The 14569-nt window shown below is 42.2% G+C and overlaps 1 protein-coding gene across 1 annotated transcript in view; it reads left to right on the top strand.

Moving 5' to 3' along the window:
• The window catches only part of larp1 (La ribonucleoprotein 1, translational regulator), a 135196-nt gene extending 121431 nt beyond the window's left edge, over positions 1 to 13765 (top strand). Inside the window, 1 exon segment of the mRNA XM_072590393.1 lies at positions 7574 to 13765. Coding sequence (XP_072446494.1) covers positions 7574 to 7795 — 222 coding nt within the window. The 3' untranslated portion in view covers positions 7796 to 13765.
• Positions 13766 to 14569: the final 804 nt, after the last annotated feature.

Below are 14569 nucleotides of genomic sequence, written 5' to 3'. Positions count from 1 at the left end.
AAATCATTGAATGTATTCAAAAATGGGTTAGCGAGAGTTCAGAGCACAAAAGGGATCAGATCTGAGGTGGAGATCTGCAGTGATATTGAATGGTGGAGACTCCAAGGGCTCCCATTTTCTATCTTAACTCTGCCTCCCTCACTACTACAGCAATGCACTCCAGATCCTAACCACTCGCTGTATAGAAGTGGTTCTTATGCTGCAATTGCTTCTTTTGCCAGCTACCTTGAATCTATTCCTCCTGGTTCTTGATCTTTCCAGCACTGGAACAGTTTCTTGTATCATATCTAATCTGTTCATATCTCTTGTGATTTTGAATACCTATAACAAATCTCCTCCCAACTTTCCCTCCTACAAGGAAAAGAGTCAAACTTCTCCAGAACGTCTATGTAACTGACATCATCTGGCACTTGTCTGCCCAATCTCTGTCCTATACTATACTCCTCACCATTCAAAATACTTGAAAGTTACATATCATCTACACATTTTAAAGTTGTAAGCAGAAGCCAAATGCCTAGGTCACTAATAAATATCAGTAAAATGATCAAGCCTATTATAAACATTGTGATTACAGGGTACTTAGAAATATCAATGGGACTAGAAAAAGTCAAATATAAATTTATGAAAGGGAATAACTTTTGGTTAAGGTTTTACAGCTTTTGAAGGTGTAACTAGTATTCACAATATATATCAGTGATTTGGGTAAAGGAATCAAATGTATCTTCAAATTTGCTGATGACATGAAACTAGGTAAGTGTCAGGAGGTGGTAAATGGCTTGAAGGGGATTTAGACATATTGAATGAATGAGCAAATACATGGTTGATGGAGGTATATTATGGATTGTTTTTTGTTAGTTCATGGGATGTGGGCATTGCTGGTTAGAGACGTTTATTGGATTAGTGGTGCTGGAAGAGCACAGCAGTTCAGGCAGCATCCAACGAGCAGTGAAATCAACGTTTCGGGCAAAAGCCCTTCATCAGGAATAAAGGCAGTGAGCCTGAAGCATGGAGAGACGTTTATTGCCCATCCCTAATTGCCCAGAGGGCATCCACGAGTCAACCACATTGCTGTAGGTCTGGAGTCACATGTGTGCAGGACCAAGTAAGGGGAGATTTCCTTCTGTGAAGGGCATTAGTGAACCAGGTGATTATATAGTCACCATTGAATGAGTTTATTATTTAATTTAGTTATCACCATCTGCCATTTTGTGATTCAAAACTTTGCCAAAGAGCATTAAACTAGGGTTCTGAATTACTTGTCAAGTGACATAACCTATACTCCACTGCAACCCCAAGTATGAGGTTATCCATTTCTATTGGAAAAATAATATGCATAGTGCTAGTAAATTGCAATAGATTGGAGAACATTGATGTACTGAGTGACCTGAGTGTCCTTGTTCATCAGTAAGTGAAAGAAAGCATGCAGTTAAGAAGTTTAAAGCTATGTTACTTTTATTACAAGAGGATTTGCGGATCAGGCCAGAATGTCTTAGTGCAGTTATACAGGGCCTTGGTGAGATCGCACCGAGAGAATAGGGTGCAATTTTGGTTGCTAAACTTCAGAAAAGATGTACTTACCATAAAGCAAAGGATGACGAGATTTAAGATAATGTGGTGACTTGGCCTGTATTACTGGTGTTTATAAGGTTGAGAGGGCATCTCATTGAAATATATACAATTCTGACAGGCTTGTGGATGCAGGAATGGAATTTTGGAGGGGGATCTGAAAAATGAAGGTGATTGTGGTTTCAGGGTACAAGGTAAGGCATATTGGACTCAGATGAGAGTTTTATTTCTACTGAGTATGGAAAGGCTATGGGATTCTCTACCACATAAAGCTGTGGAGGCCCAATCAGTGAATATATTTGAGAAAGAAATACTTACCTTTCTCTAGAAAGGTATCAAGGGCATGGGAAGGAAATGGGCTTATCGTATTGAGATAAAAGATCAAGCATAATCGCATTGAAAGGCAGAGCAGGTTCAAATGGCTGAATGACCGCCTCCATTTTTCTCTGTTTCTCGGTATTTTCTCATCGTATTCAGAGAGGTTGTTATACACCTGTGGAGCCAGATCTCCAATGTTTACTTATAACCTTTTTCTGTCTGAATTCGAAGTTGATTGAAAAACAATCATATGATGTGATAGAGAATTGGAAGGCGTGCAATCTGTGTAGGTCGATTTGAGGAACTGGAAAGGTAAAAAGATCCTGATGGGAGTAGTTTGCAGGCCTCCTAACAGTTGTCAGGATGTGGAGAAAGTAAAACAAGAGATTCAAAAGACTTGTAAGAAAGGCACCATTACAATTATCACAAGGGAATCCAATATGCACTGAGAAAATTAGGTTGGTAGCAGATCTCAAGAAAAGGAAATTGGAATGTCTACATGATGGCTTTTTGGAGCACCTGGTGGTTAGAGCCCAGTAGGGAACAGACAATTCTGGAATTGATGTTTAATGAGGTAAACTTTATTACAGAAATTAATGTAAAAGAACCCCAAGGGGGCAGTGACCATAATATGATAGAAATCACCCTGCCATTTGAAGGGGAGAATCTGAAAACAGATGCGATGGTAGAAAATTGAATAAAGGTGACTCCAATTCATGAAGGAGGAGCCCCAGCCAAAGTTGATTGAAAGGGAAGCCTAGCAGGTAAGATGGAGCAGCAATGGCAGGAGTTTCTGGGGATAATGCGGGAGGCACAGCAAAAATTCATCTCAAGGATGAAGAAACATATTAAGGGAAGGAAGAGGCAACCGTGGCTGACAAGGGAAGTCACCTACAACATAAAAGCAAAATAAAAACTGTACGATGTGGTAAAGATTATTGGGTAGCCTTTAAAAATCAGCAGAGGATAATAAAAAAGCAAGGGGTGGGGGGGGAGAGGTTCAAGTACAAGAATAAGCTAGCCAGTAATATGAAAGAAGATTACAAAAGGTTTTTAGATATCTAAGAGGTAAAAGAGAGGCAAGTATAGACATGGGACAGCTGTAAAATGAGGCTAGAGAAGTCGTAAAGGGCAACAAAAATAAGGCGGAGGAACTGAATATGTATTTTGCATCATTGTGAGTAGTCCGAGGTGGCGGCAACTGGCCGGGTTGACTTGTGCTTTCTTTATATGTGCAAAACATGTCTGGGCAGTTTTCTACATCGTGGAGTAAATACCAGTGTAGCAGTTTTACTGGAACAGCTTGTATAGAGGTGCACAAAGTTCTGAAGCACAAGCCTGCAGTATGATTGCGAGACTGGTGTCAGGGCCAATGACTTTTATAGTATCCAGTGCCTCCAACGTTTTCTTAATATTACATAGAGTGAATCAAATTGGCCAAATACTGGCATCTCTAATGCTGGGACTTCTTAGAAGGTCAATACAAATCACCACTGAACATTTCAGGCTGAAGATTGTTGTGAAATTTTCAGCCTCCTCTTTTGCGCGAGTGTGCTGCATTCCCCATTCATTGAGGATAGGAATATATGTGCAATCTCCTCCAGTGAGATGTTATTCATCCACCATCATTCACAATTGGATGTGACAGATCTGCACACTTTAGCTTTAATTTGTTGATTTTAGAGTCACTTAGCTCTACCACTTGCTGTTTATGCTGTTTAACATTGTCGGAGAAATTTGCCCAATAAGTTAGAGACCACAAAGCACATTTCGAACTGAAATTGACAAACCGTTTATTAGTACGGTGATATCGCGGAAGAGAAACTGACTAAGCTGAAACAGTACAGGCAGTTAAGGATTCTCTTCCCAGAGCTGAGGATGAGACCAGTTTTTATAATAATGCTGTACAATAAGGCTAATTAAGAATGGGGAAAATAAAATGTATCTGGAGATGGAGTAATCTAGTTGCAAGCATGCTAATTGGAAACCAGTTGTTGGATGAATGTCCTGTTCCTTCACAAAATACAACATCCTGACAGTATCGATAGTTTCTCTCCTCTTCACAGGTAGGTGTTAATGTCTTCTCTGAAGTGGTGAGGTGCTTCCATTGTCTTCTCCTGGGCGCAACGTTCTTGCTGGTGCCTTTTTGTCAGACCTGTTCTTTGTGTGGTTTTGATATTGCTGGGTTGTGAAACTATCCTAAGGGCTTTTGGGGTAGCTGTGTTGCTCTGACATTGTTAGTGGGAGCTTGAAGGGTATCCCCCTGTCTGCTTGTACTGTCTGGTTTCACTTGTCAGCCTGCTTGGTCCCTGCTGAGGCATTCTGGATGTTTTTTGGTACTGTTGGCCAATTTTGCTTTTGTGGGCCTATCATGGGTTGACAGGGTTGCAGATCTTTTCCTATAAGCATGCAAGCACTCCCTTTGGTGGATAAATTACCTGGACCAGATGGACTATACCAGAGTTCTGAAGGCGATAGTTGTGCTTGTAACGACCTTGTCGTCCAAGGATCACTGGAGTTAGAGGGTCCCGCACAACTGGAAAATGGCTAATGGCACACCCCTATTTAAGAAGGATGCGAGGATGAAGACAGGAAACTATAGACCAGTTAGCCTCTCGGATTGTAAAGATTTTAGAGTCCATTGTTAAGGATGAGATTACGGAGTGCATGGTAAAATAAGGCTGAGACAGCATGACTTCAAGGGGAGGTTATGCCTGACAAATCTGTTGGAATTCTTTGAGGAGGTAACAAGTTAGACAAAGGAGAGCCAGTAATCTAGTACGATTTCCAGAAGACCTTAGACAAGGTGCCACACAGGATGCTGCTAAATAAGCGATGTGCCCATGACATTTGTAAGGTACTGGCAATGATAGAGGGTTGGCTGATTGGCAGAAGGCAGAGGTTGGAGATAAAGGAGTCTTTTTCAGAATGACAGTCAGTGACTAGTGAAGTTCTGCAGGGATCTTTTGGGATCAGTTATTCACATTATATATAAACAATTGGATGAAGGAACATAGGGCATTGTTGCTTAGTTTGCAGTTGACACAAAGATAACTGGCAGGGCAGGTAGTGTTGAGGAAGCTGGGAGGCTGCAGAAAACCTTGGACAGGCTAGGAGAGTGGACAAAGAAGTAGCAGATGAATACTCTATTGGGAAAAAGTGTAAGGATATGCACTTTGACAAGAGATGTAGACTATTTTCTAAATGAGAACAGCTTCTCACATTTTAAGGTCAAAAGAATTTAGGAGTCCTAGTTAAGGATTATCTCAAGGTTACCATGCAGGTACATTTGGCTGAGAGAGAGGCAAATGCAATCTTAGCATTAGTTTCAAGAGTGTGAGAATACAAGAGCAGAAACGTGCTGCTGAGGCTATATAATGCTCTGGTTGGACCACATTTGGAATATTGTGAGCAACTTTGGGCCCCATATCTAAGTAAGGAAGTGCTGGTATTGGAGGGGAATCCAGAGGAGATTTACATGAATAATGTTGGGGATGAAGGAATGTCAAAAGAGGAGTTGTTGAGGACTCTGGGTCCCTACTTAATAGAGTTTAGAAGGATGAGGGGGATCTGAGTGAAACTGACAGAATATTGCGAGGCCTGGATAGAGTAGACATGGAGAAGATGCTTCCACCAGTAGGAGGGACTACGACCTGAGGGCATAGCCTTAGTGAATGGATAGCCCTTTACAACTGAGGTAAGGAGGAATTTCTTCAGACAGTAGATGGTTAATCTTTGGAATTCATTGCCACAGAAGGAAGTGCAGGCCAAGTCACTGCATGTATTTAAGACAGACAGGTTCTTGATTAGGAGAAAGTGAGGACTAGAGATCAGAATCGAGAGTGTGGTGCAGGTCAGGCAGCATCTGAGGAGCATGAGAATCAACGTTTCGGGTATAAGCCGTCCATGAATGAGGCTGGTGGGTCGGGGAGACAAGACGCCGCCTTGCGGGTCATTTCAGAGAACGTCTCTGGGACACTTGCACCCACCAATCCCACCGCTCCGTGGCTGAACACTTCAGCTCCCCATCCCACTCCGTCAAGGAGATGCAGGTCCTGGTTTTCATCCACTGCCAAACTGTTACCACCCAACAACTGGAGGAGGAACGCCTCCTCTTCTGCCTTGGGACCCTGCAACTACACGAGATAAATGTGGATTTCAACAGCCTCCTCATTTCCCCTCTCCCCACATTATCCCAGTCCCAAGCTTCCAAATTGCCCCCTTCCTGCCACCCAGACCCGTCCATCACTGCCCCCTCTGACCTATCACCTGCTCCCTCACCTTCATCCACCTATTGTTTTCCCAGCTACCCCCCCCCCTCCTATTTATCTCTCAGCCCCAACCCAATTCCACCTCAAAGTTCCAGGTGACCACCTCCTTCCACGATCACAACTTCCCTTCCCACGTGGTTGACAACGCACTCCAGCGCATCACTTCCACTTCTTGCATCACCGACCTTGAACCCCACCCATCCCAAAGCAACAAGGACAGAACCCTCCTGATCCTCACCTTCCACCCCACCAAACTCCGCATACAACGCATCGTTCTCAACCATTTCCACCATCTCCAAACAGACTCCACCACCAGAGATATATTCCCACCCACTCCCCCCAAATCAAGTTTCCAGAGAGATCATTCTCTCCGTGACCCCTCATCAGATCCACTCCTGGTACCTTTCCCTGACACCGCTTGAAGTGCAAAACCTGTACCTACACCACTCCCCTCACCTCTGTTCAAGGCCCCAAGGGATTCTTCTACATCCATCAGAAATTCACCTGTACCTCTACCAATGTCATCTACTGCATCTGTTGCATCCAGTGTGGTCTCTTCCATATCAGGGAGACAAGACGCCTTCTTGAGAATCATTTCAGAGAACATCTCTGGGACACCTGCACCCACCAGCCCCATTGCCCTGTGGCTTAACGCTTCAACTTCCCCTTCCCACTCCATCAAGGATATGCAGGTCCTGGTCTTCCTCCACCGCCAGCCGTTACCACTCGACGCCTCATTCCGCCTTGGGACCCTGCAACCACATGGGTTGTGTGGATTTCAACAGCTTCCTCATTTCCCCTTCCCCCACATTATCCCAGTCCCAAGACTCCAAATAGGCCCCGCTCTCCGGACCTGTCCATCACTGTCCCTCTGAATTATCACCTTCTCCCTCACCTTCATCCACCCATCACTTTCCCAGCCACATCCCCCTTCCCCCAATCCTATCTCCCTTCCATTTATGTTTCAGCCCTGACCCACAAGTTTCATTCCTGATGAAGGGCCTATGCCCGAAACTGCTGCTCAGATGCTGCCTGACCTGCTGTGCTTTTCCAGCATCACACTCTAGGTTCTTGTTTGGTAAGGGGATTAAGGATTTTGGGGACAATGGAATTGATAAATATATCAGCCATGATGGAATGGCGGAGCAAACCCCATGGGCCAAATGGCCTAGTTCTACACCTATTCCTTAGGGTTTGACTTTAGAATTATTGTTACATAGACACGCCATCTGCTTTTATAGCTTTTAATAGAACATTGGAATGCTGTTGTTAAATAATCAGCATTTTTTAAAAACATTCCATATCTAGTTCACTATATTATAAAGCTGTTGAACATAAAATGAGATGAGTATCCAGTTGTAACCAATCAGAAATGCGATTCACCAACTTGTACAGTAAAATACCTGTTTTTGTTGCAGCCTCCAATTTGCGATGAAGTTGGCCGCAAGCGTCATTCTTCAGGAGCAGAAGAGAAAAGGCGTTTGCCATCAATGTCTTCCAATAAAACCACAAGCGCCGTCAGTGAAGCCGCGACTGGGACGCAGCTCCCCTCCAAAAATACGACAGAAGAAACCAACCCCACTCTGAGCCAGAACCCTGCTTCAGCGGAGTTCTTGGAAGTGGAAACTGCAGACAAATAGAGCTTGGACTCTGCCCCTCAACTCTGAATCTTTTATTTGAACTTTTGGTATTGTCACCTCGATGACTGACTGAAAAACTGGGCCAGATATCAGACATTCTACAATGCTGGGCAGTGGAAAAATGCATCACCTGCCTGAAGACTTGTATTCGAAGCCAGTTTCACGTCTTTCACCCATATGAATGAATGTTGCATGAGAACAATTGGCTAAAATATAATTCACCTGCTTGATTTGGGGTCGACAATACAGCTTCACTCAGATATCCGGAAAACAAAAAAAAACAAAAAAAAATCAAAACCCGTCCCTTGAGAACGGGATTAAAAAGATGCCTTATTACAGCCTGCTCCTGTTTCTGGGCAGCATATATTAAATTCTGCTCGCTCGGCTAATGACTCTCCTATTGGCCTCTAATCTTGATAAAATTATCAGTTCCTTATCCTGGATTTTGAATTGTCAAAGTTTTGTTTGTACCCGATTTAAAAGTTACCGCAGGCGGGATCAATGATTTAAGACGCAAATCCTTTTGAGTGGCAGATAATCTTTCTGTCAGGCCTTATTCCGCTTGTTCATGGTAAAGGACTTCAGTCTGATAACCAGATATAAAGACGTTAGCAAGTAGCCATGGCAACGGCTCATTGGCCCCATGTCAAACTCTCAGTCAAAGTCACTGCTGCAGTGCCTTTGGCCACAAGCGTTTTATTGCTCCTGTCCAGTTGTCTTTTCGCTTCTCCCAAACCCAAACTGGCACCACTTTGAAAAATGCTACAGCCCAGCTTCATCTTAGTTGATGAGCTGCCTGCTTGGAGTAACAGCAGTAACATTGGTGAAATTTATATCGGGCAACATCATTCTCAGAATGTGTGTTATGTAGGGATGTCGCAATGTAATTTTATTTTCAATGTACCGGTGCAGTGGTAATCTTAGCTCACATCATTCTAGCTGTTGTTCTGGAAATGCGACCATCACTAGGAGTACAAGGCTTAGCATTTTCTTTTTGTTAATCATTGTCACATTTATTGTGGTCTGGTTAGCAGTGTACAGAAAAACTGAGCCCTGTGATTATTGCAGACTTGCTACATCAGAATATATTGGAACATGCTGTTGTGATATTTGTAATATCGTTATGTTGTGATTGGTATGCATGTTTCTCATGGATGGGCTGAATTGCATTCTTGGACTCTGGAGGCGCTGGTATTCGGAGCAGCCTGATGGCTTCGCTTTCCTAACTACAGCTGAGCTCCGAGCTCAGATTCTGGTCTGGCTTTTCCTCAAGGGGGGACCTGTTGACAAGAGTTTGAACCACCTTTTCGGATGGTGCTCTTAGTGAAAGTAAATTCACTTGTTCTGCTCTCTGACGCTTGCATTTTGAGTGATTTTTATTATTCATTCTCATTTGGTCTCCACCTTCTCACGTATCCTTGTTCTATCTTTTCTCTCTTCCTCTCTATCATACTTGCTCTGTCAACTGCCTTTACCTTCCCAGGACTAGCCTGCCCATCCCAGTTAGTGACACTGATGTTTGGTAGCATGTCCTGGGCTGCTTCAGAGGTGGAGAGGACTTGTGATTTGCCAGTGCTTGAGGAAAGGCTCCCATATTGTCATGTAACAGGTTTGGGTTGAATGTTTTGGCTGGTCCCATCTGCCACTGTAAAATCAGGTCGATGTCATTGTGGATTGAGTGTTGGGTGATGTTTCTGCCTTCCTTGCTTCTGTGCTGAACTAGCTCCTGAACGCGAAGCTCCTTAATCCATGTTGATGGATGTTTTATCTTGAGGCTATCATTTGCCATTGATGCTAATTCTTCATGAAGATGAGTCAGTTAGACAGCAGCCACTTGTAGGAAATAAAATCCTGACTAAAGCAGGTCAGTTAAAGAAGTTTTGAGTAATGTACGTGTACTGGGGAGTGACCTTGCTTCTCGGTGTGATTTTGAAAACATGTATTGTTTACACCATACTCTTTGAAGGAGTCCCAGTGACTCCCTGGAGTTCCTGTAATACAGGACTATGATCACTTGTAAATCAGTTGGGTTTGACCAATTTTACCAGAATTTTCATGCAAATCAGACTGACGTACTTGTAACTAAAAGACTGCATTGTTGGCAGTAATTCAGGGTTGAGGCATCCTGAATCCTCAGCCAGCTCAGTTAGGAGAATGTGAAGCTGCTTTTATTTAAATGAGAAATACTTCTTAACGAAAAATGCCTCCACTAGACAGGAACCTAGATCTTGAACATGTTTTTATTTCAGGTAACTTAGAATATTTGCGAAGCTTCTCTTTGTTCATTTTACACTCTCTCTTGCATTTAGAACTCCAGTGTCTGATTCATGGAGCAATTTGTATATAATGTGAGACCATGAAAAAATAATAGCTGAATGTCATTTTTTTTCCTGAAGTGAGAAAACTAGCCATATTTGCCAAAGAAATTCTGGGTTTCACAGATGCTGGGCATAAGTTAGTTGCACATATTATTAAAAAAAGGTGCTGTGGATTTATTCTGCATTTCTCTGGGTAAAAGGTACATCTTCCACTAACTGCTGATTAAAAGACATTTTGACATCTTTCCACTTTCTTTTTTTAATGTTTGAACCACTTGCCCCTTTGCCCCCACTGCCTTGTATTGTATACTTGGACCTTCAGTTGACCCCATGTCCCAGCATTGTTTACCTGAACACCTATCCATTCTCGTTTTCTCTCTCCATACTCCCCCCTCCACTGCATTCTTTCCTTGAGCACCTGTCCATTCTGCTTTCTACTTAGTCTGCTACTGTTGGATGTTGCAGCCAGCTGACAGATGACATATCACAGCTTAAACCGTCAGCATGTAAGTATAATTAGTAGTCCAGCTGCGCACACGACTTGCTGTGAAGGCATGGCCTATAACTGTTCCGCTACAGGCATGGAAATTAAACTATCTCTTCACGTGATCTCCCTCACAAGCAGTGATGCTCAGTGAAAAGCTTGAGAGCTCTAAAATAGAGCTTGGTGTTACAGCTGGACTTCCTACCACCCTGGTTTACTTAAGTGCAGTTGTTTCCAATCGTTTGAGCCATCCTTGGATTTTATAGCAAAAGGTAATAACCTGATGGTTATCAGTTTGGCTCAACAAAAACACCAAGACGCATGTATTGTGAAATAGCGATTCAAGTGCAAAGTGCAGCACTATTTGAACTGCTGCAACTCTTTCTTCCAGTTGCTTGTTGTTGTATGAAGGTTAGATCTTTAATTTGTATTCTAAATGACGAACCTAACTTCATTGTTGTGGAATATCTCATTTTAACACTTGTATCTATGTGCTCTTGGGAGTGAGTTTAACACTTAGTGTAACTACGTACTTCCAAGAACTGACTTAACATTCAGTGAAATCACATGTTCCCAGCGCCTTGTTTAACACTCAATACTTCCTGGAGTCACAATATCCATATGTTCATTTTATTTTAATTTTTTGCAAGTTTTCCCTTCAGATGTTTAAGTTTCTGTCTATTGGCTGGATGGTCCATTGAAACATTGTCAGTATTTGGGAGACCCCAGATGTTTCTATGATTTCTAAATAATTTCTATTCTAAACTTGCAAGCCATACACAAGATTTCAGTTTTGCACTAGAATTCAGTGTTTAGAAAGACTCTGAAGATTGGAATCAACTGAGCTGAAATATTTTATGTATGTCAATTGTCCAGATAGACACGCTCAGCCCACTCCCAGTATTCGTCATGTCAAACACCTTGGCTGAGAATACAAAAGTGTCTCTTTTTTTTTCAAATTACTGAGATGCAAAGGGTCTGGAGAATGTGCAGTGAAGTGCCCAAGGTATGGGCAACCCGCTGGACAGGGAAAGGTGTGAACCTCCATTTAATCAGAAGTACCTTGTCTGTTAAATCTCTGGAACAGTTCCACATTTCAACTTGCTTCTAGCTTTCTTGAAACTCAGCAAGAGTTGTGAAGCTATTGGGTAAACTGTGATGACTCTATCTCTTCAAATGTGCTGTTTAGTTCATTTAGTCGAATACAGACCTCATCTCTCCAGAATAATGGCCATTGTGTGAAATTACTGCGGCATATGCCAACTACAGTGACACATACGGTCTTGTCCCTGTCTGCAGCCTGGACCTGCTCCAAAATTGCTCTACCTTGAACCAGCAGTAGTAGATATCAGTTCACCAAGGTCGTTTATGAATCCCTCCGAGTGAAGCTTCCAATTTGCTCTGAGATTACAAACCCAGAGTGAGAAGGGAGGAAGGAAAGGTCATGAGTTAGACTAGAATATTTTCCTGCATTGAACAGCATTGATTTATTTGGGAGGGTTGGTTGCCTGAATCTGGTGAGGATTTGGACTAGGTACCTTGTTGAACTCCACGCATTTGTCAATGTTACTGTTTATGTGAAGATCGGGGATTGATTTTGGTAAACCTCATGACTCTTATCTCTGTGTAAATAATGCACGAGCTGCTATAGTGCTTTGAGTGCACCTTTTAAAAACAGCTTCGTGAATTCTGGGCTTCTTGATATCAGTTTTATTTTGTGTCAGGAACTGAATAAGGGGTAAATAGGTGCATTTCTTAAAACATTTAATTCTACTTCCAATATTCTCATTATTGAGCTGTAAATGTGCTAGATTTGGCGAGACAGTTTCTTGTTCTGTGTGGTCGGGCTTGCCTTAGTTTCCTTTCTTTCTTAGACATTTCTTCCAACAAACCTTCATTCATGAAAGTTCAAACCAGTGTGTAAGCCCATTCTGATTAGCAAGTTTCATGTTAGTTTAGTTCACTTCAACTTCCAACCATTTCACACACATCAAGACTGCTTCAGGTCACTGTTTTATTTTAGATTCCATCCAAATCCAAAGCCTTTTAGTAAATGGGCTTTTCGTTTATTTAATTTGATTGTTACAGCACATAAGGAGTAAGAGCTTGCCCTTTAAAGGGCAGCCTTGTACAGGAACCACATACAGTGCTAGAGGCTCCAAGTATTGCACTCTTGCCCCCAAGACTGGGGTAGCCAGGTCTTCATGGGCTGGGGTAACCAGATAATTATAGTAAGCATGCTGGAACACTAGTGCAATTATGTTTTAAATGTGAATGCCGCTGCATATAGCGGAAAATGTGTGTCCTTTTAAGGGCAAATTCATAATTGAATTCCACACAGGTTTGCATATTGCAATCCTGCGCCACAAACTGTCGCAGCTGTGCCCTTGCAGGCCGAGGCTGGCTGTGTCATCCCAGGAGTGGGCAACCATGTCCTCGGGCTGCAGTATGACTTCTGATGGTAAACATAAATGCTGGAACACTAGTACATTTCTATTCACCAACTTCCCCTACCCAGCCCAAAATAATGGAGTCCAGACCCAACTATTCTCATATCTGAATTTGAAGTGCCACTCCTGGCAGAACATCTGTTTGTCCTTTATTTTTCACTGAAAGCTGATGCTTCTGTTTCAGTTGCTTCATTACTGATGCTCTTAGCTTTCAATCACCAGGAATGTTGGTCAGGTGGTTCAGCTTTGAGCACAATGTATTGTTAAGTAGATTGACAGGTTGATGGTTTGTAAAAGGGATCTGGTGCTTTCATGAGCCAGGAATCACCTCTTGCAGCAATGTGTGGCTCAGTATTTATTACAGTTCCTTAGTAGTTTAAATATAGACATGCAGAGCTAGGCTGAGTGAAACATTAACCTGAAGTGGAATGCCCAGAGTGCCTGCTTAGAATGCTGGTGAGTCTCCTTATCCTGGCTGCTGTAATAATAGAAACTACAACAAATGCAGATTTATCCCACTTTTAAAGAAACAAACTTGTAAAATACTTGAACAAGAGCTTGTAACATAAACTATTAATCACTTAGAGTATTTGCTTTTTAGTCTGATGTGGTTCCTTCCGGGTAGTGTTTCGCCCTTTGTAATTTGTGGTAATTCTGCTTTCCTTTTATATAAAAATCAGTTAAAATGTATAAAAAATTAAAAAAAACACTAAAAAGATTATTGTTTGGGTCTGGTTATTTCAATGTAAAGAGAGCTGGAATTTGACTTTCTATGCATTTTGTCCACTAATCTCTCTTCCCACTGCATGGGCAGAAAACCTGCTGCCTCTGTGTCTAGGATTCCATGTTCAGCAGGGCTGTAGTTGGTAACTAATGCCAGTCAGACTGACCAAGCATAATTTAAGAATGTCCAGGAGCTTGTCCTTAAGCTTCAACCTTGTTTGATCTCACAAGCTTATGATCCTCTTACTGTGCTGAAACAATTTTTTTTTGTACAGTTGAATTCCCTTGATTGAATTCCTGGATTGTGTTTTCGCACCAATAATGCTGCTCTGCTCCTACATGACTCAGCACTTGTGACTAAGATCATGATCCACCTCTGCCCCTTTGTAATGGACCCAGCATTGTAATGGCAAACTTGAAGCCAGTTATTTCACTTCATATCCTATAAAGGAATGGCTAAAGGCACTAGTTACTGCATAAGATTTTTGCCCTGACTGCATTCTGGCTTATGTGTTTCTAGCTAGGTTGCTTGAGAAAAGCCACACGCAATGTGGAACATCATCCAGTTATGTAGGAGAACTCTGCATTAGTTTGACGCGATTTATAGCGTTTAACTTTTTCTTAGGAGCTAACATAGATTTTGAAATTTTGGTTTCCAGCTAACTTAGATCACGACTGTTTCCGTGATAACCTCTATCCAATGACTTGAAGCTAGTTAATTTCACAAACACTTAAAAGTTTTGTGTATGTAAGAGAGATGCAACCATTAGAGGATAGAGTATCAACCATGATCATACTG

This window comes from Chiloscyllium punctatum, chromosome 20, assembly GCF_047496795.1.
Source record: "Chiloscyllium punctatum isolate Juve2018m chromosome 20, sChiPun1.3, whole genome shotgun sequence".
Classification (NCBI taxonomy): domain Eukaryota; kingdom Metazoa; phylum Chordata; class Chondrichthyes; order Orectolobiformes; family Hemiscylliidae; genus Chiloscyllium; species Chiloscyllium punctatum.
This window is presented reverse-complemented; position numbering and strand designations above follow the sequence as displayed.